Raw genomic sequence first — 23,431 nt, 5'->3', positions numbered from 1 at the left:
TATAATCAGCCTTGTGATTCGGCTCTTGCATATATATATATTTGCACATGATGTATTGGTATGGCATATATATATCATCTCAAGGTATATGTTTATATATGGTGGTGTTTTAGTTATGGAGTAAATGATGGATGCGTATTGAGTTATAATATGTAATGCATTAGTTAGTAAAATGTATGTCATTTATATGTGGTACTAAGTATATAATTGGCCTCAACGTAGACATGCATATTCGGCCACATGAGATGGATTGGCGTTGCATGTATTCGGTTAGAGGCAAGCATATTGATGCTTTTATCTTGGCTTAGACAATCGGCTAAAAGGAAGTGTGGGATAATATGTCGAGTTGATTCATGATTTCATGTGTATGTGACTTTAATGTCTAATGAATATATATGGGCTAAGTACCTTGAGTTCCTCTTTTCGATGCTCAAATGATTAAATCAATTTATTTGTTAAATTAAGCTCAAGAGCAAAGGGGAACTAGATCCGATAAAGGGAAGGAAAAAGTGGTCGAATAGCCATCGAAATCGTTCGACGACATCCGAGGTAAGTTTTTGAGTAATAGAACTTAGATTATGATTTGATTAGATCATGTTTTAAGCAAATCAAAATCATGCTCTTTGTATGTGGCTATTGAGCCGAAATTGCAAGTGTTATAAGTGTCTTGTGTTTGAGCTTTGGTAATGAAAATGAAATACGGATGTGTCATGATTTATTGATATATGTGCTTGGTTATTCGAATGATATCCGGGCTAAGTCCCGAAGGCTTTTGTGCTAAGTGACTATAACCGGACTAAGATCCGAAGGCATTTGTGCGAGTTACTAATTCCGGGCTAAGCCCGAAGGCATTGGTGCGAGTTACTAAATCCGGGTTAAGTCCCGAAGGCATTTGTGCGAGTTACTATAATCGGGCTATGTCCCGAAGGCATTTGAGCGAGTAGCTATATCCGGTTAAATTCCGAAGGTATGTGATTCGGGAATGAGCGATCTTGCTATAAAAATTTCAGTTAATACGCTTGTAAAATCCCAACAATGAGGTATGTTTCGTATGTGCATTGGAATAGTTGATTCCCTTCGAATAATATTCGCTTAGTCGAGTAATGAGCTTCCGGTATTTGGCTAAGATGATCCCTTATGTATGAATATAGGGGTTGGAATGTGAAGTAGGAATGATTTGAGAATATGTATATATGGGATTATCCGTTTAGTTATATGAATGCTATACTTCAGTTGTGCTTAAATTCTTTGCTCAAGACTTACTAAGCATTTAATGCTTACTCCGTTTCTTTAATCCTCTGTTTTATAGATTTTGGTTCGTCAGCTATCGGACTCGGGAATTTTGAAGTCGAAGTCGCCCACACTATCAAAGCCCCTTTCGGTATACTTTTGGTTGAACTTTGAAATGGTATGTATAGGACTACCCTTTTTGTTATTGGTCATGTACCCTTCGGTTTTGTGTAAATTTGGATAGCCATGCGAAAATGGCTTAAATATACTTTGATCATAGCATTATAATCGTTTTGTATGTTGTTCGTCGAGAGGTATGGAAATGTTGGTAACGGTTAGCCATGGGAATGGTCATTCAGGATCACTTTTGGTATATGTATGACAAACTCTAGTTGATCCATGGAGGATCATGAAATAGGTAAAGTTTACCTTAAAAATAGATGCTGGCAGCAGCAGTGATGTGGATGTGAAAAAATCACTAAAAATAGTAGGAATGGAATTAAATAGTGAATAAATTATGTAATCGAACCTTGATGAATCTATTTTCATAGGAAAGTAACGAAACGTTCATATGAACAGTATATTATGAGATGTTAAAGTTTTCGTGAGACAGGGCCAGAACAGTTTCTGGATCCCCTGATCTGAATTTGGAAATTCTCTATAAATTAACCAGAGACAATTAGAAGTCATACCATATATTTATAGATTCCTTTTTGAGTCTAGTTTCATTAGAAACAAATGGCATAAGTATTAAAGCCCTGTACAAGGAGTTATCTAAGTCGCAATGCAAGAAGGTCAGTGTAGTCGAACCCTGTAACAGGGGAGACTTTAACTAATAAACTATACAAATTGGCCCGGCCAAAAATTCTAGAAAAAAATCTGTAAATGGACATATGAGTCTAGTTTCAGGGAAAAATTACGAAACTGATTTTCGAGTTTTGGAACTCAAGATATGATTTTTAAGGTGACAGTGATGCAGTTAGCCAACTGCCTGGAAAAATTTAAAATGGACTGTGCAAATAAGTGATTTAAGTCTGCGAACCCCTCGTGTCTGACTCCGACGACGGTCTCGGGTACGGGGTGTTACATTAGCCCTTAATGAATTAATCTTTTGAACATCAAGTACAATTTTCTGGACTTAGAATGGAAATTTTTTTTACGTTTTTGATGTGGCATGCCGGATCCGGCCATAACTTCTGGGCCGGGTTTGGGGTGTTACACGCTATGACATCAATTGAACAATTGATATTCAGGTAATATGTACCGGATGAAGAATGGTTATATGAAATGGTTGTGTGAAATGCTTACAAGAACTAGTCATATGAAAATATATATACAAAATAGTTGTATGAAATAATTATGAAGATAGATAAACGAAATAAGAATAAGTACATGGAATATAATTTATGTTAAGTTTGATATAAACTTTACCGGAATAAATATACATAAAATATATGGAAATGATGGAGCATGAAATATTGATATAATGAAATGATTGATATATACTTATGAAAAAAAAAACGGTAAGAGAATGATATGTTTCATGACATGTACATATATGATTGTCTTTGATATGTTGATACAAGGAAATTATGTAAATAAAGACAATTATTAAACTCAAGTGTGACATGTCGAGAAAATAAGTATATCAATGTTGAATTTATATGAAATATGTGCAAGTATACTAACAATGATGTTGTTTGACGCTTAGACAAGTACCAAGCTATTGATTGAATGGTAACATATTTAATTTTAAGGAGCATTAAAATGGTAAGTACTTAGATGAAAATAAAATTTAAGATTTTGCAAAAAAAATTTCTATAATCCCAATTTAATTCCAGTTGGTTTCTAGTGTATGTTTGGGGCTTTGAGGGCCCAATAGAGAGACGTTATGATTATTTTCAAAATCTGAATAATAAATGACTCAGAATTATCTGAAAATGTTCAGTAAACTCCAGTAATGCCTCGTACCTTATTCCGGCAATGGATACGGGTAGGGGGTGTTACAACTCCTTTGTCGATAATTTTTCGAGTTTAAACATGGCTAGGTTTAACATTTGGGTTTTAATAATTGCTGGTTTTTGTAATATCCTAAAAATTTTTACAGTAAAATATTATCCGTGATATAGTAAAATAAGGAAATAAAGTGACAAAAAGGGAAATTTTGAGTTATGTCAATATTGGGAAGTATATTATGATATATTAATTCAAGAAATGACTAAATTGTAAAAGTGAGAAAAGTTTTGTTGCACAAGAGTAAATACTCAAAATTTGAGGGGTTAAAGTGTAAATATGAAAAAGTTGAAGGACCAATAGTGTAAATATTTTAAGGGTGGAATGATCTAGAAACTAAGGAAAATGGATGAATTAGGACCAAATTGAATAGATGAAGAACTATGAGGGACTAAACTAAAATTTTACCAAATTAAATGATGACTCAAGGATGGAATTTTAAAAGATAATGAAGGGCAAAATGGTCAATTGGAAGAGAGAGAAATCTAGAAAGTAATAATGATGCTAGAGATGTTTTGATATTTTATAATTATTTAATTAGATAAATATTATTTTATTAATATTTTAATAATATATTTTATTATTATTTTATTAGTATATAAAGAAAGAAATATGAGAAATTCTCATCCATATTTCTCATGCACTAACGTGAGAGAAAGAGAGAAAGAAAGAAAGAAAATTTTACTTTCTTTACAATTTGGTCCTTTTACCAAAAATTCACCATTTTTACCCAAAAATCAAAAGAATTTCCATAGCTACCAAGAGAGAAAAATGTTAAGGAGACCATGGGGAGTTAGAATATCAAGTTGGATTCAAGAAATAGAAGCTGGAGGAAAGAGAAAATGAAGTTATAGATTAGTATCAATAGAACAAGGTAAGTATCTTAAGATTTCAATATGTTTTTAAGTTTGTTATTATTGACAAAGCATGGAAATAACGTTATAGTAGAGTTTTCTTACATAAGGTCCTATGTTCTTGATATGTTAGTAAAGAGAAAATAAGAGAAAGTGATGAGAAATGGTGTAGAAAAAGAAAATAAGGGTGTTATAACATGGTAATTAATATCTTGTACTAAAACAGTTTTGGACAGCAGCAGTAGTCTAACTTTGAAAAATCATCAAAAATTTTAGAAATATAATTATAGGATGAATAAAATATGAAATTAAATCTTATTAAGTCTAGTTTCTTATAGAAGAAATGATGCAAGCAATGGAATTGTAAATCATGAGATATAATAAATTTTGTGAGACAAGGTCAGAATGATTTTGGGTTCCCCTATTCTGACTTTGGAAAATCATCAAAAATTGGAGGAAAATAATTATGAGCTTAAATTTATATTTTTAGAATCATAAATTAGTCTATTTTCAATATAAATAAACGGAAATATCATTTGAATTCTGTACGAAGAGATAATTAATTTTTAGTGCAGAAGGTTCAGAACTGTCAGACAGCAGAACAAGGGTAACTTTAAAGAATAAACTGTACTTATTGGCTAAACTAAAAATTCTTAAAATTTTATGGTAAGAATATATATGAGTCTAGTTTCAGGGAAAATTAGCGGATCTTAATTTGGAGTTCTATAGCTCCAGATATGAATAATTTAGTGACTATGACACAGATGGACAGCTTGAATATTCATAAAAGTAAATAATAAAAAAATATAGATAATGTTACTTACAAGTGTGTTATATACATTAAGGGTGTAGAATGGAGTGTAGGAGGAGGAAAACATATATGAATATTCATTTAGCATGGCTAATTTCCATATTTTAGGCTCAGGGACTAAATTGAATAAAAGTAAAACTTTATGGGAAATTTTGTAAAAATGTCAGAAATGACCAAATTGCATGAAATGGATTAATTTTATTATTTAAATTACAAAATTGAATGAAATTATTAATTTAGTTCAAGATAGGGGGAAAACATGTTTTAGGGATTAAATTGAAAAGTGTTAAAATTATGGAAAATTCTGATATTTTATAGAATTCATGGATTGTTATCAATATGTATGAGAATAATAGCTGGAAATTAGGATTAAATTGCAAGAATTTTATTTTCCTGACCCTAAGGATGAAATCGTCATTAATTAAAAGTTTAGGGGCAAAATGGTAATTTTTCCTAGAGCATTAATTAAATGCATTAGAATATTAAATGAATGAAAATGATGATCAAATTTATTTATAAAGATCCAGACGACTCAAATATGAGACTTGATCGTGGAAAAGAAAAGATATCGGATTAATGAAATTATAAACACAAACAAGTAATGAGGTAAGTTTGTGTAACCTGAATTGTATTTTAAATACTTGAAAAATGTGGTTATGTGATAAAAATATGATTTTAATGTTCAATTCATGATAATTGATGAAATATTGCTAATACTCGATATAAATTGAAAATAAATCTCGGTTGAATGAAAGGAAAATTCGATGGATCTCTGAAAAAGAATTGACGGTAAAAAGGATCTAGCCCGGACGGGTGATCCTATTCTGATATAGCCCTCCTGAAGAATATGTATAAAATAGATTTAGCTTGGACGGGTAATCTGAATTAGGGTCTGAATTTAGCCTGGACTGGTAATTCAGACCAAGCTCATTAGAGTAATTGTGGTTGCAGGGGATTTAGCCTGGATTGGTAATCCCGATAATACTCTATGAGTTTATATTACAGGGGATTTAGCCTGGACTGGTAATCCCACTGTAAGGATGAGGTTCGCGGGAGTGTACTCTCTGATATGAAATGTGTAAGACCATGGTTGAAAGATACCATGGCAACCTGATATGAAATGTGTAAGACCATGGTTGAAAGATACCATGGCAAGCTGATATGAAATGTGTAAGACAATGGTTGAAAGATACCATGGCAACGTGACATGAAAATAATAAGACCATGGTTGAAAGATACCATGGCAACATGACAGAAAATGAGTAAGACCATAGTTGAAAGACACTATGGCATCATGTCAAAGATAAATAAGACCGTGGATGGAAGACGCTATGACATCTATTGAACAATTGATATTCAGGTAATACGTATCAGATGACGAATGGTTATATGAAATGGTTGTGTGAAATGTTTACAAGAACTGGTCATATGGAAATATATGTACAAAATAGTTGTATGAAATAATTATGATGATAGATAAACGAAATAAGTATAAGTACATGGAATATAATTTATGTTAAGTTTGATATAAACTATTACCGGAATAAATATACATAAAATTTATGGAAATGATGGAGCATGAAATATTGATATAATGGAATGAATGATATATGCTTATGAAGAAACGATAAGAGCATGATATGTTTCATGACATATATGATTATCTTTGATATGTTGATACAAGGAAATTATGTAAGTTGAGACTATTATTAAACTCAAGTGCGATATGTCGAGAAAATAAGTATATCAATGTTGAATTTAGATGAAATATGTGCAAGTATACTAACAATAATGTTGTTTGACGCTTAGACAAGTGCCAAGCTATTGATTGAATGGTAACATGTTTAATTATAAGGAGCATTGAAATAGTAAGTACTTAGATGAAAATAAAATTTAAGATTTTGCAAAAAAAATTTTCTATGATCCCGATTTAATTCCGGTTGGTTTCTAATGTATGTTTGGGGCTTCGAGGGCCCAATAGAGAGACGTTGTGATTATTTTCAAAATATGAATAATAAATGACTCAGAATTATCTGAAAATGTTCAGTAAACTCCGGTAATGCCTCGTACCCTATTCCGGCAATCGATACGGGTGGGGAGTGTTACAGTTTTGCATTAACTTTTTATCATGGAAAATGACCTGCTCAGTCTCCCAATAAAATGACCTGCTACATTGTCTTTCTTTTCAATTTTTATTAACCTTTTTGGGTTCTCTATAGAGAGATTATTCATATTATTATTCCTTTCTTCTTCTTTCATTCTCAACAATCTCTTCCCCCTTCTTCTTCCATAATACTCTTTCTTTCTCTTCATATATAATATTTACTTTCAAACACCCTAAATTTACAACCACATATTCCAGAGAGGATTTAAAAAAAAATGGTGATGAAGTTACCTTATCTGGGTTTATGTTTGTTTTTGGTTTTTTCTAGTTTGGTTTCTATGGTTGCTTCTGGGTCTAGAAAAGGGTTCCCAATTCTTTCATTCGATGAATGTTATAATTAGTTGTTTGGAGATGATAATCTAGTTATCCATAGAGATGGTAAACTGTTCACTTGTCTTTGAACGAAAGAACAGGTTTGTTTCTTTTTTGCTGATTTGGGTTCTTCTTTTTTTCTTTGTTGTTTCATTAAAAAGGAAACATTTTTTGCTTTTGATGGTGGTGAAAAACAGGGTCGGGGTTTGTGTCATAAGATGTAACACCCCTATCCCGTAACCGTCACCGGAATAGGACGAGACGTTACCAGAAATTAGGAATCGGATCAGAACAGTAAAATTTTGAACCTTTTCTTAAATATAAGATCATTTATTTATATAACTAATAGACACAAACAAAGATCGAATTTAAAACTTATAAAAGTAAACTTCTATAAGATGTCATATTCGCATGGCTTATATACAATAGTCAAAATATCATTCTACTTATAGTCTATCCTATACATGCCATAAGCTAAGTCCAAATCACATGATTACTACAATAGTAGATAGTGTGACGAAGTGCTGACGATCCCCGAGCTAATAGTAAGAGTCAACGATCTACAAAAATAAACAGAGAAACATAACATTCAAAGTAAGCTTTCATAAGCTTAGTAAGTCTTAAGCAATTTAAATAGTTGAACTTAAAAACAAACCAAATGTTCGAAATCACATAACACTTTCTGAGTACAATACTATTTGGCCGATTATGCACAACACATATCATTTTACTCCGTTTATACTCAAACTCATATAAACATGGTATTTACAAGCTTCCGGATTAACTTTAATTCTTTCAAATTTCACTAGTGTATCATTTCTTACCGACACTTACTTTCAACATTCATAGTTAAATAGCATATCGAAAACTATCTTGTAACTTTGCATAATAACTGAATGCACACATATACAAATATACATATGAATTTACAACATCTTTTCATATGCTTCTCAATACACATTCTTAATTCCCGTCAGATTAATCTCACATATAATATATATATCACATACCTGAATCACTTAATGTGTAATACGAGTTCAATTTATCATCTTAGCATAGGATCTCGTAGTCATATACTTTATCAAATTCACTAACACTTGGCCTGCGAGGTATAAAACCCGAACATAACACCAGCACGAAGCCTACAGGACTTTAAACTCGGATATAATACCAGCACTAGGCCTGCGGGATTTAACCCGGATATAATACCAGCACGAAGCTTGCGGGATTTAACCCGGATATAATACCAGCACGAAGCCTGCGGGATTTAACCCGGATATAATTCCAGCATAAAGCCTGCGGGCCTTTAAGCCCGGATACACATCAAATATCATGCATATTTAATCATATATTAACACATCTCATTCAACATATCACATTAGTAGTCATTTGCTACATTCGGATATAAGCTCCATATGAACACCATCATTTACATTTCGGTTCAAAAGTCATACATAAATATCACATATCCATTTCACCATTCAAACTTAACCCATAGTGACCAATGGGCTATAAGTCATATACATAAATTATTTATCCCACAACTTAATTCAAGTAGAACCAAAAGGTCACAATTCACCTAATATATACATATTGCTCACCGATTCGCACACAACCTTTCAAATTAGCAATTATAAGTTGGCTCCGCACATAGCCCATCCTTATCAATAATTTACGATGGTTTTACCCTTACTCACATATATGACATAGGCATTTTTACCTATTCTTCTCAATTCACATTCATGATTCAATTCCAATCGATTTAACATGCATAAGTACATATCGCATACCTGACCAACTTAATGTATTGAACGAAATCGATTGTCGATTTAACACAAGGTCTCATAGTTGAACATAAACATGAACCCATTTCTTATATTTTTGATTCACATCAATCATCAAATTCATTTAATTCACATGTACTTAATTAGGTTATTCGTATCTGAATAATTTACTTTACGGAACGAATCCACATATCGTATTAGCCCATAGTCTTAAAGCACCGCACTTTTAGTAGTTTACCTCATCGAAGTTCACATTTAATCACTTTAGTGCCAAGCCATATTTGGCTACCACAAAGGACTAATAATAATAATTTTATACACATCATGGTTTCCTTTAGATATTTAATAATCACAAATCATGATATCTCTACCAACACATATACAGCATAGTTTACTCATTGTAACACTCATTTAGTGCATCAAATTTCCAAATCCAATTCAACTTAAGCATAATAGCCATAATCGGGTTATAGCCTTAAATCATTACATATTCGGCACATTAACTAAATAAAATTTACATTCTCTTTGCCATATTAATTTAACTCTTAGGCATATAAAAAGGAATCAAGCTTAAACACTTAAGAACTTACCTCGAATGTTGCTGAACGATTACAACGGCTATTCGATTACTTTCTCTTTTCCCTTATCCGAATTTGTCCCTCTATGCTCTTGAGCTTAAATTCAAAGATTTTAAACTAGTCATTATTCGACTATTCAAGCATCACTTTATAAATATAATATATATATTTGACTTTCACACTTACTGATCATAGTAAGCTTATAAGAAATCAATAAGCAACTCATTAATAAATTTTTGTCAATGTTTACCACATAATCATAATTTCACTGCAAGCTGTCTTCCTGAGCAACAGTCACTAAATCATTTATAACTGGAGCTACGAAACTCCAAAATCAAGTGCCGTTAATTTTCCCTGAAAATAAACTCATATATATTTTATCCATAAAATTTTCATAATTTTTGGTTTGGCAAATCAATACCAGATTTTTCTTAAAGTTTTCCATTGTTTCACTGTTTGACTAATCTGACCACTCTTCACTACGAATCAAAATTCTCATTGTACAGAATTCAAAATATGTTCTCGTTTATTTCATTTGAAACTAGACTCATTAAGGAGTCTAAGAATATAAACTTCATCTTATAACATTTTTGTACAATTTATAATGATTTTATAAAAACAGAACAGGGGATCTAGAATTCATTTTGACCCTATCCCACATCACTTCAAATATCTTATTATCGGCAATTCTTTTGCTTACACGGTTTCTTTTATAAAAAACTAGACTCATTAAGCTTTAATTAAATAATTTATTCAGTTTCTAAATCATCTCCCACAATTTATGGTGATTTTCCAAAATCACGTTACTGCTGCTGTCCCAAGCAGATTTATTACCAATTCACTCTTTCACACATAACTTGCATTCATATTATTTAAACATGTATATCACCAATCAATTTCATCACAATTTCACTTAAGCATAATCTCAATACAATACATCGTGCTCAAATCATTATTCAAGTTCAAATTTGGCTAGCACACATATACATACTAGCAACTAAGTATTAACATTGCATTTCATACTATAACCGAATGTATAGCTCATCGAAATATATTTTTTCATGTTCCCTTAACACATATTTGTCAACTAGATCATGCATTATTCTTTGGCACATTTGGTCATTAAAGCAATCACCTATTTAACTTTCAAGCATTTTTATACTAACATTTCTCCAAAGGCTGAATTCATATACAACCTTTAGTACTCATTTAAAGTTTATATTTTAAGTAATTTATATAAACAACAATAACCAAATATCCATTTACTAAGCATTTTAACAAATTTTTCTTCAACTATCCACAAATTCGGCAATCACATAATCAAACACTAAACCTTAACTTCCAAGCCAAAACAACTAGCAAACTCAACACATCCAACATAAATTTCCATGCTAATGACATCAAAACAACTACTAAGAATTTCAAGCTCCTTGGCTGAATTTCAATCTTCCAAAATAACAAAAATTTGAACCATGAAATAGGTAGAATTCAAACTAACCATTCAATTTATGCATGAATTTCCAAGAGTAGCATTGTACATACCTTAATCTAGCAATCTCCTTAGCCGAAAATTTTAACAACAAAAGGAAATTTCTTCTCCCCCCTTTCCTAGCTACGGCAATGGAGGAATAAACCAACTTTGGTTTCTCCTCCCACTAACACCTTATTTTTATTACCCATACTCTTTTATTCATCTTTAATTCATTTAATACATTTTTTATTACATATTTCTCACCACTAATAAATATAATAATATTAAACCATGCATATAATGCCCATACTTATGAGCTTGGCCGGCCACTAGCATTAAAAGTGGCAAATTGGCATGCAAACCCACTTATTTGCATCATTCAATAATTAATCACTTAAAATAAGCCACACATATATTCAAAGCTTCTCACATAAGTCCTTTTTATTTAGAAACACATTCAAATTGACAAAAATCAAAGCATTCAAATTTCACACATGCATGATCACATATTTTAGATATAAAATATTATATTCAATTATTTCTGCGACTCGGTTTAGCGGTCCCAAAACCACTTCCCGACTAGGGTCAGAATAGGGCTGTCACACAAGACCTTTACTTGCATGGTTACTTCAGTGCTTCAATAAAGTTATCTGCTTATTACACTGCTGGAGTTGTGGTTGCTTTCTATGTGAGTTTATCTATGTTCCGCATTAATCTCTTTCCCTTTTTTTTATATTAAAATCTATTTATCTAACAGTTAATTATTTTAGAAGCTCTCTCAACAGTCCTTTTAAGCTCATGGTTGCTGTTTAGTGTTAATTAATCTGATTTTTTTTAAATTCTGATACTAATGAGACTCAGATAAGTTTGCCACTGTTTTCTTCTTCACTTTCCTCTCATGGTTCAACTTGGAGTTTGAATAGGGTCATGAATGAAGACTTTGGTTTTTCTTTTCAAGTTACAAAAATTTCAAATTTTTATTCAAGAATCTGATCAAAATACACATGGATATGACTATGTTAAACTTATCTCAGGTTGATTACAATTTCCAAATGGTTTTTTCATTTGAAGGAGATGGCTTCTTTCATAAATGAAATTCATTTTCCTGAATATGGATTTAATTTATGTGATAAATAAGCAAGTGGATTTAAACATGTTAATTTATAATTGTTTTCAACTTACATGCATTTAAATTTTGGATTTTTTAAATAATATTATTTTTAAAAAATGCATATTAAGTTATGAATGACTCATAATATATTTATAAATTTAATATGTTGCAATCAAATAATAATACATGGATTAATATTTGAGAAAGTAGTAATGGCTTTTTTCATGGAAAATGTTAGGTATATGCTTGAAGCTAGAGAAAAGAACAAGGGTGAAGCAAGATTTAACGTCTGGATTAAAAAAAATCAGAAATTTGCTCTCCCCTTTCTCTCTCAACCTCAAATCTGGCCATGGCCTCTCGTCATCGGACCGCCGCGACGACTGCCGGCCACGGGAACGGCGCCGCCGTCCAGGGTGGTCAAAAAATCGCCTGAGACCCTTTTTTTTCTCAACCCCTAGACTCGGGATCTAGGGTTAGTTTTTTTAGAAAATGGCTAAAGAATGCCGAAATGCGTGAAGACTTTTCGGTGGCCGACGATGGAAAGACTCAAGTGAGCTTCACTTCCTTTTTTATTTTTCTTCTATTTCGTATGTAAAAAAGAAAAGAAAAGAAAGGATTTGGGAAGAAAAATATAAAGAAATAACCTTTAAACTTTTTTGTATTTGATTTTTTTCTTTGTGAAAAATTTCGATTTCAATCTCCTCCCTCTTACAATCGATTTTCTCTCCTGGCTTTATAGCCGATTACATGTGATTTAATCTGCTACTGTCCTTTTTTGTTTTCGTTACTGTTTTCTGCTCTGTTGTTTCTGCTTTGCTTTCTTTTTGTTCTTGTTTTGCAGGCCTACGGGGGAGTCAACGGTTGAGGAAACCTACCATTTTGGTGCAAGAGAGGCCACCTTGGACAGCGAGTGCGCCGACTTGGCATGTGGAGGCAGCGGCACACATCGGAGGCACGACACGAGGGCAAAAGGCTAGGGTTTCAGCTTTGCTGAAACTAGTTTAGGTGCTGGGCCTATCAGGCCATTAGGGTTTAGGTTAATTTTAGGACTTTTGGGCTGAATATAACTTGGGCTTTGAATTTTGTAAAAAATACTAGACTGTTTAATTTTTGTTTATTGGGCCCGGGCAAATTGGGCCTATTACAGTAAGAGTTTATCAATTCAACAATGATAGTAAAGTTAAAATTTGACATTAGAAAAGAAAGTATGAATAATGAAATTTTAGTATGGATTAAATTGAAAATTTGTGAAAGATGGACTAAAAGAGCAAATTTACCATTTTAGAAACAAAGGGAAAAATTTTAAGAAATTTTTTTATGAATGTCACGTGAATATGATTTGATAGGTAGGGTCCGAAAATTTAATTATGGTCTAGATTGAAAAGTAGTAAAAGTAAATGGCCTAAAGTACAATTTTCCATTTGTAGAGGAAGGACCCAAATGTAGTTTTCCCATTTTTAGTAGATATTTGGAGACATCATCATGAGATTAGAATATCTAAGTGTTGAGGTGTAAAAGAGAGAGAAAACTCGTGGAAATTAAGGAAGAACTGTGTTGAAATTTCATTGGTTGGTAATTAAAAGATTAATTGAAAAAAATGTGGATTTTTCTACATATCATAAGGGGCAAATGACAGCAACAACAAGCAACTAAAAAATAAAAATAAAAGAGGGAAAGAAAAAAAAGAAAAATCTAGAAGAAAAGTAGACAATTCTCCCATCATTATAAATAGGTCTCTTGGCTGAATTTTGGGGTAGGTTTTGCCATGGTTTTTTTCAAAATTATCTTTAGAAAAGGAAAGAAAATTTTTTCTATTTTATCCAATTTGGTCATTCTCTCCTTTTTAACCTAAAATCTTTGAAATTTTCATGAAATTAAAGTGAGATTTCAAAAGTCTAAGTGAAGAGTGTTCTTTCATATAAAACCAATCATGGAAACATGAAAAGGAAGGTGGAAGTGAGAGAAAACATGGGTAAATTGCTTAAATTATTATGTTATTTAATTAATTATATAATTTGATGTGAAATTGTAATAACTAAGTGTGCATAATTATTTTCTATGTTTAAAGCGATGAAAATATTATGTTTATGTATGAAGTGAATGAGGAATGATATTATGAATAATCTAGTGGATGTTTTTATATGATTAATTGAAAGTAAGAAAGTGTGTACAATTTTACTATGGATATTTGAAATTGGAAATGATTGTTTTGAATGATACAATTGTGTATTAATTATGCTGGAAGTGGTAAATATTTATTTTGTACATTGTTTGGATGAAAATATGTATGTTAAGTGGTGAATATAAGGACTAAGTTGTAAAAAAATGAAAAATTCATAATATGAGAATTGAGATGTGGAAATCTAGAATTTAGATGCATAAAATAATTTTTATGATTATGGGATACGAGAGTTTGATAAGATTCGAGGTTACAGGACCAAATTGTAAAAAAAATTGAAATTTTAAAATTTTGGTAAAAGGGATTGATTTTTAAAATATAGAAATTCTGGGATGTTTTTAGAAGGAATAAATTATGTTTAAGGCTTAAATTGTAGAATAGTGAAAATTTAGATTTCAATGACTAAATAGTAAAAACTATAAAATTAAAATTTTAGGGACTGTTTTGTAAAAATAGTACAAATTGAGGAATAGGGACTGTTTTGTCAATCCTAGAGTATTTAGTTATAAATTTGGGCATAATAATTACATACTGAATTCCATGAAATATTTGATATTTAAATAATAGAATAATTATGATTTGTATGTGATTTGGAATATTTGTTCAAATTGTTGATATGAATTTTTGATGAATTAGTGGAAAAAAATAAAAATTAAAGGCTATAAAATAAATTTGAACGGTGAATATATATGTATAAATTTGATATAAAATATCCAAAAATAATAAATTAAGTGTCTTACGGAAAGTTTTAAAAATTTGTAGATGACATTATTATCGAATAAGAGTTACAACAACGAAATCAAGATGAAAAAACCAAAGAGATAGCAGACAAGTAATCGAACAGAACCAAACCACTAATAACCTGGCTCTTGATGTCATATGAAGAAACCAGAAAGTATATTTATATATAGTCACCTAACTAATTACATTTAGCAACAGATTAATTAACTTGTTTTTCATAAAATATGCACACCTTATTTTTACTATTTGGTGAAACTGATATGGACAAATTTATTATAAATTTTGATGAAAAATACATCTTTATGGACCCGGGGTAGACAAAGTAAAACCCCTGAATTTCAACCAATATTTTCATTTATTAATTTCAACAATTTAATTTGACAATGTCAGCATCCGAAAGAGAAATTTATGTCCTTCACATGTAAGCTCCTACTACCTATTTCATCACCATATCATTTCAGTTGAATAAAAGATAATTTAATTTAAAGTAAAAATATTTCTTTTTATTTTTCTCATCCTCCCTTTCAATTTTTATCCATACTCTTTTAATTGTGTTTTTTTTTTCTTTTACATTTACAAATCGCTCATAACCCCATAAACAAGATTATTATTGTGATTCAAACTCACAAGTGAATTTTGGATTAATACGAATCATATTCGAATAAGGTTAATTTAGTATTGAATTAATTGATTTGGAAATCGATACAAACTGATTAAACTAATTAAAACTTAATTGAATCAATTAAATTAATTTTTTTAATATATATTTTTATTTTTTAAAATATTTAATAATTTTTAATTAAATCAATTAATCTAACAAGTAAATTGTCTGACTAATTCAAGTATTAATCTAATTTTAACAACAGAGAGTGCCACTAGACCAAGAGCCCCAGTATTGAATATAATCATTAATAAACATTTTTTTTCCATTTTTCACTATTTTTATTTTTTATTCACATGCGCATAGGAATAGTTTTATTATATCCCAAAGTAAAAGTTAATTGCAATTTGGTATTTTATTTTAAAAATAATGGCTGCTATATATATAGCTGTCGGTTGGTTCCAGTTTTCACCACGTTCCATCCTCTTCTTCCCTAGTCCCTACCACTAGCACCACAAAGAATGTATTCATGCATTCACTAAAAAAAAAAAAAAAAAACTTCCTATATATCGCAAGTTGCATGTGATTTGGATAAAATAAGATAAAAATAATTTGTCCTAAATATCTTTATGAAGCACCCATTTCTACACGTGGGGCCGTACTTAGCACCTTCTCTTTGACGTTGAAAAAAAAAAAAAAAAGAAAGCAAAACGCCTCCAAGCTTTTGATTTCCAACTTTCCTTGAACAATCCTTTTGGGGTTTCCTTTGATTTCACTTCCCCTATAAGATGGGTTGGTTTTTGTTATCTGAAATATAAAGCCAAAACCTTTGTTTTCCCCTGTTTCAAAGCTTTCTTTGATCTTAGATAGTTGAGTAGAGTCTTTGATTATTGCTGAGAACAAGGATGGACGGTGGTGATTACAGTGTTGCTGGTGGTGTGGAGGATGTGTACGGTGAGGATGCTGCCTCCATGGATCAGCCTGTCACTCCTTGGACTGTCTCTGTTGCTAGGTGATTTAATTGGATTTTCAGATATCTGCACTAATGTTGCCGATATTATCTTCCTTCACTTATCATTTTTATAGTATGGTGTGTATGTGTATGTATATATATACATGCATTATAACATAAACAGAAAAGCTACTGCTTATCTTTGAATTGGGTCAGATGATTCTGGGATTTGATTATTCATGTTTGCGTATGGATTCTCAAAGTCGAATTCAGATAATTTCTGATGATTATATTTTTGTTTTGTATGATTTTTTGGATATTGGATAATTTTTTTGCCTGGAGTTATTTTGGAATTAGGGACAGTGGGGAATCTAGAAGTGCTGGCATATGCTAAAATGTAAAATTATTATTTAAACACTTAAATTTTTTTAAAAATTTTAAATTAATAAAGGTAAAATTATACTTTTGCCTTCCTAAAATTATAAAAATTTAATTTAATTTTTTAAAAATTATAAAGATATAGCTATAAAAAATTAAAATTTTATTCGCCCCTTAAAAAGATTGTTCTAGCTTCGCAATTTTTTTATGATTAAATCATTTGAGTTAATAGGATTAAACTTTCGAGTTTCGATTATCTTATACAAAAAATATATTTTTTAATTATCTAATCAAGTTGGTGATATCTATTTTTATTAAAAGCTCACTATTGTCTGATTTTTCAAAATGTTTTTTTATTTTCATTTTTAAAACTAATTTTTGTTTTCAATTTTCATTTTTCAAGAAAACGAAAATAAAATAAAAAGGAAAATAGTATTTATTTCTTAAAGCTAAATGGAGCTTAGTTAAAAGAAAAAAACAAATATTACTTATAATTGTATTTTTGTACTTGTTTAACAAAAATATTATCTTCTTTGATATGCCAGCTTTACCACTTCAATGGAATGCTTATTTACTTTTTTTAAATATACTTGTTAGTTAAGTTTTTTCATCAACCGCATGAGTGAGCCATAATTTAGTATAGGTTTAATTTGGTATTATTGTTGTTGCAGTGGGTATTCGTTGATGCGTGACCCTCGCCACAACAAAGGGCTAGCCTTCACTGAGAAAGAGAGAGATGCCCATTACCTGCGTGGCCTTCTTCCCCCTGTTGTTCTCACTCAAGAGCTTCAAGAGAAGAAGCTCATGCATAACCTTCGCCAATACCAAGTTCCTTTGCAACGTTACATGGCCCTCATGGACCTTCAGGTACGTCGTCATTTCTTAAATTCCCCTTCAACATCACACTTCTTAATCAATCTACAGATACTGATGCGATGATGGTGGTTTCACTGCATTTTCGCAGGAGAGAAACGAACGCCTTTTCTACAAACTTCTCGTCGATAACGTGGAGGAACTGCTCCCGGTTGTATACACCCCAACTGTTGGTGAAGCTTGCCAAAAATATGGGAGCATTTTCAGGCGCCCTCAGGGTCTTTACGTCAGCTTGAAAGAGAAGTACGTAATTTGATGGTGTGCTGCCCTGTTTCCTTTTTTATGTATTGCATAACAAATACTAAGCACTGCAAATCCACCAGGGGGAAGATTCTTGAAGTGTTGAAAAACTGGCCTCAGAGGAGTGTTCAAGTTATTGTTGTCACTGATGGTGAGAGAATTTTGGGACTTGGAGATCTCGGTTGCCAGGTAAGCTGCTCTAGCATGCATACATGATTTCGAGCTAAGCCATGTATGCTTGGGACAACTTTATCATAAAAATTACTTAAATGAAGTTAGCATAAGTGACTTAATTAAGGGATCTAACATGTAAATTTACTGCAACTTAATGTTTTTAATATATGGTCTGTTTTCAGGGAATGGGGATACCTGTAGGAAAACTTTCTTTATACACAGCTCTTGGTGGAGTCCGCCCCTCAGCAGTAAGCATTATCGAAACCATTTCTATTTCATGATTGGTTTTGCTTTGTTTTTTTGTCCTTCAATGGACGAGTTTGTAGTTAAAATTTGTGTTGGATATATGATGTTGGTTCAAAATTCTTTCATGGTATTTGATTGTTTACAATTTTCACTCAATAATTTGCAGTGCTTGCCTATCACTATTGATGTTGGGACAAACAATGAGAAGTTGTTAAATGACGAGTTTTACATTGGTCTTAGACAAAGGAGGGCAACTGGACAGGTTTGATGATTTTCCTTTACGTCTTTATAATTATTCATAAATGTATTTACTTTCTAAAAAAACTGAATTACGTGGATTTCCTGTGGTTTAGGAATACGCAGAACTTCTTCATGAGTTCATGTCTGCAGTTAAGCAGAATTACGGAGAGAAAGTTCTAATACAGGTAACATCATCAGTTCAATTTCATTTTTTGGCCTTTACATTTGGATTTTTGCATGCACTGTTCTCTGAATGTATATGCTTTGCTTGGCTTTCAGTTTGAAGATTTTGCGAACCACAACGCATTCGAGTTGTTGGCGAGATACAGTTCATCTCATCTTGTTTTCAATGACGACATACAGGTAATACATTCTAAGTCAATGCCGTCATATTTTTTTTTTTTCATTCATGGTGGTTACATTGTTTTAGTTTCAAGAAATATTCTTTTGTTAAATGGAAGCTCTTTCATAATGGCAGGGAACAGCATCTGTGGTACTGGCCGGGCTACTTGCAGCCCTGAGATTACTCGGTGGAACTCTTGCAGACCATAGGTTCTTGTTTCTTGGTGCCGGTGAGGTAAGGCTTCAACTAACACAATGCCAACAAAAATTTTTCTAGATGTGTTTCAAGCCTTAATTTTTTTTTACATTTTGGGTATATAGGCTGGAACCGGTATAGCTGAGCTCATAGCTCTTGAAATGTCAAAGCAGGTAACAAGTTTAAGCATTTTCTGATGCTAAATGTTTTTTTTTTTCTGTTTCTTAAGTAAAAGGTTTAAGGCTAAACATTTAATTTCTCATGACAGACTGGAAATCCAATTGAAGAGAACCGGAAGAAGATATGGCTTGTAGACTCAAGGGGATTGATTGTTGACTCGCGCAAGGAGTCACTTCAACACTTCAAGAAACCTTGGGCTCATGAACATGAACCTGTCAAGGAACTCGTTGATGCTGTGAAGGTGTGTATATCTTTTGTTGGATTCTATCTATATTGATGCATTTCTGAGGTAGTAGACCGGACTGGACCTGGTAGAGTTGAGGTACTGCCTGCTAGGTAAGGGTGAGCTAAGGGACTGTCAAAGCTTGTGCTTTGAGACACTTTAGGCTGCCCGGTTCATGCACATTGGTTACTAAGTTGCTCAGGGTACTTGACAATGAAATTGGTCTCTGATAGCTACTTGCCGTGTCAGGTCTCTGGTTGACAGCTAGAATGTGGTGTTTTTGCCTTCGTGAGCTTAAGCTTTCTTTAGCTATGACCTGCTCATATATTAGTATAATAGTATAATATTATATGTGTGTATATATATATATATTCTTTCTCACCTTTGTTTAAATTAATCAGGCAATCAAGCCAACAGTCCTGATCGGAACATCTGGTGTTGGAAAACAATTCACAAAGGAAGTCGTTGAGGCCATGGCAGCCTTGAATGAGGTTCTTTATCTCTCTCTGTCTCACTCAAACTACATATCTCTCTATGCATGTTGACACCATCTCAGTCTCAACCGAAGACCTTTGTTCTAATCCTAATGTTTGACCAAACTTGCAGAAACCTCTTATCATGGCTCTATCTAACCCTACCTCACAAGCTGAGTGTACAGCAGAAGAAGCATATACATGGAGCGAGGTATATATATGACATGCAATTTTCTTTTATTTTAGTTAAAATTATCTACATCTAATCTTTACCCCCTTTTTTTTATTTGAAGGGTCGTGCAATCTTTGCGAGTGGAAGCCCATTTGACCCCTTTGAATATGATGGCAAAGTCTTCGTGCCTGGCCAGGTTCTATCTGTAACCTTGAAAAGTATTTCTTAATGTTGAAGTTTGCTTACACCCAGATTTTCTTACACTAGTTATCTCTTTGTTTGATGTTAATTCAGGCAAACAATGCATATATTTTCCCTGGATTTGGCTTGGGTGTCATAATTTCCGGTGCGATTCGTGTTCACGATGACATGCTTTTAGCAGCCTGTAAGTGCATCAAACCACCCAAATCCTTCTACAACAACCCCTCTTATCAAAATTAGACTCTAATTGCAACCCTTTTTGTTATGCAGCGGAAGCTTTGGCTTTGCAAGTGACGGAGGAACACTACGAGAAGGGATTGATCTACCCACCATTTTCCGATATCAGAAAGATATCAGCCAATATCGCAGCTAAGGTTGCCGCCAAGGCATATGAACTCGGTGAGTGACCCTTCTATATAATTCGTTAAACTCTTATATTCACTGCCCTCGTGGTATATATATATATATATAAGCATCCATTGATATTTTGTTTGATTGGTGTAGGTCTGGCTTCTCACCTTCCTCAGCCGAAGGATCTGGTTAAATATGCAGAGAGCTGCATGTACAGTCCAAAATACAGAACCTACCGTTAGAAACTTGAAATTGGAGTAGACTCGTGCTAAATAGTCCAATGCTTTGTATGTTTGTCTGCTATTTGCAAAGCCTAAGCTTCACTTGGTTTTGCTCTTGTCATAGCACCAAGTTATGGGCTATTCATTGTTTTCTTTTTCTTCAATTATAAATCTTGAGAGAGTACTCTTTAATGTAATTTCAATCCTGTTTTGAAATGAATCACAATATTGCTTTTCTTTTTGTGGGGGTTATTTTCAATTCAATGTTTGTGTATAAAATATCAATCAATTTTAACTTTGTTTTTCAAGGCATAATAACTAAATCACGAAAATAACAAAATTACTAAATATAAGTTAAAAGGATACTTTTGTTTATTTAGTCTTAATTTATTTTTTTTTGTTGATTTTATTTCAATTTAAAACTTGTGAATTCCATTATACTTAACTACTCTATCATTCTATTTATTTAATTTAAGGTTTTAGACAATTATAAATAATTTAACAAATCTATAAAAAAATATCTCCCTCTATAACTAATAACCGTATATTAATTATAGAGAAAACTACATCATTAGCCATTAAATTATGAATATATTTTTTGTTTTGGTCATTTAATTAAAAAAATTACACTTTGGTCATTGAATTGTTCAAAAGTTTTCATTTAAGTCACTGAGACTGTTAAAATTGATGTTATATATAGCTTTCTTTGTTCACACTGCCAGCGAACCAAAATTCAAATAACTTTTTTCTTCGATATTCGACACTGACTGTCAGATTTGCTTTGATCTAAGGTATATTTTTTTACTTGTCGATGAGTATTGATTGATCATACCGATCGTCCAATCGTTACTTGGAGCTCACTGGCGAAACTCTTTTTTAAAAAAATAAATAAATTAACAACCCAGTGACTTAAATAAAAGCTTTTAAATAGTTCGGTGACCGAATTGTAAGTTTTTTAATTAAGTGACCAAAACGAAAATTTACTCATAATTTAATGACTAATGGTGAAATTTACCTTAATTATAATGATTATCATGAAATGAAATAAAAAGTAAAAATAAAGTCAAATCATCCATTTAACCAACAAATTGAAAAAAAAAATTAAAGAATGTACTATGTATAAAAAAGGACTAATGATAAATTTAACTTTTAATGTTTATATTTTTTATCAATTTGAGTTTTATTTTTTTTATTTAAATTTGACCTCAAAAGTCGAAATCATCTACCTTTAAAAAGGGTCAAATTGTTGTTTTTAATGGAGATATTAACTAAAATGTTAAAATTTCAAACATGGTAACCTACATTCATGCTAACTTTTCTTTTATGAACTTTTTATATTATTTTTTTCTAAATTTTGAATTTTTTTGAATATTTTTTATAAATTATAAATTATTTGTTAATGTTACATGTAAAACAAATAGTATCATATTAATATAAGGTACATGTAGACTGTCATGTGGGTTGCCACACTAACATTGTTAAAAATTATTTAATTAGCATTTCCTTAATAAAATGATTTGACTCAATTTAAAAGGTCAATGAGTAATTTAACTAAAAAAAGAATACAAAAAATATAAACTTGAGAGCTAAATTTATTATAATAAAAAAATTGATAATAAAAAAAATCAGTTAAAACTAATAAAATTCAACTCTTTTAAATAACTTTGGATGTTTATAGAAAAAAATAAGAATTTTAAGGGGTAATTTTCCTCCTTATTTTTTAATAGGAGAAACTATAAAAACGGTCGCTAAATTTTGGTAAATTTTTTTTGTTATTAAATTATGAAAAATTATATTTTGATCATTAAAATTATTGACTTATAATGTTTTGGTCACTCGTCTGTTAATGGTGGTTATAGGCTTAATTGAAAAGTGAGGTGGCACAATTTTAAAAGTTAATATCTAATTTAATCCCTAAACTGTAACTAAATATTCAATTTGGAACTTTTACAACATTTTTAACAATAATTCTAAAAAAATGTTATAAATTCTAGAAGTTATCAAAAAAATCTTTAAAAAAATCTGAAATTTCATTATTTATTTTTGAAATTATAAAAACATTTTTAAAAATTATAATTATGTAAAAAAATAAAAATTCATAAAAAATATATAATAAACAA

The 23,431-nt window shown here is 31.3% G+C and overlaps 1 protein-coding gene across 1 annotated transcript; it reads left to right on the top strand.

Moving 5' to 3' along the window:
- The first annotated feature begins 16,447 nt into the window (after positions 1 to 16,447).
- On the top strand, positions 16,448 to 21,548 carry LOC107897092 (NADP-dependent malic enzyme). The gene is made up of 17 exons (XM_016822433.2): positions 16,448 to 16,861; positions 17,851 to 18,046; positions 18,144 to 18,295; positions 18,376 to 18,481; positions 18,649 to 18,714; positions 18,879 to 18,974; positions 19,066 to 19,137; positions 19,232 to 19,315; positions 19,431 to 19,529; positions 19,616 to 19,663; positions 19,759 to 19,911; positions 20,295 to 20,384; positions 20,500 to 20,577; positions 20,660 to 20,734; positions 20,833 to 20,923; positions 21,010 to 21,138; positions 21,244 to 21,548. Exons 1-17 carry the CDS (start codon positions 16,755 to 16,757, stop codon positions 21,330 to 21,332), a joined length of 1,731 nt encoding a protein of 576 aa, XP_016677922.1. The 5' UTR covers positions 16,448 to 16,754; the 3' UTR covers positions 21,333 to 21,548.
- Positions 21,549 to 23,431: the final 1,883 nt, after the last annotated feature.

The sequence above is a fragment of the Gossypium hirsutum genome, chromosome A06, assembly GCF_007990345.1.
Source record: "Gossypium hirsutum isolate 1008001.06 chromosome A06, Gossypium_hirsutum_v2.1, whole genome shotgun sequence".
In the NCBI taxonomy this organism is placed as follows: Eukaryota; Viridiplantae; Streptophyta; class Magnoliopsida; order Malvales; family Malvaceae; genus Gossypium; species Gossypium hirsutum.
Note: the sequence above shows the minus strand (reverse complement) of the source record. Positions and strands in the feature narration are given on the sequence as shown.

Excerpts from the sequence above, each read along its gene's own strand:
- LOC107897092 (XM_016822433.2), top strand. The coding sequence starts at position 16,755 with ATGGACGGTGGTGATTACAGTGTTGCTGGTGGTGTGGAGGATGTGTAC. Across the intron at positions 16,862-17,850 it reads TGGACTGTCTCTGTTGCTAG|TGGGTATTCGTTGATGCGTG; the intron begins GTGATTTAATTG and ends TTGTTGTTGCAG. Across the intron at positions 20,924-21,009 it reads TGACATGCTTTTAGCAGCCT|CGGAAGCTTTGGCTTTGCAA; the intron begins GTAAGTGCATCA and ends TTTGTTATGCAG.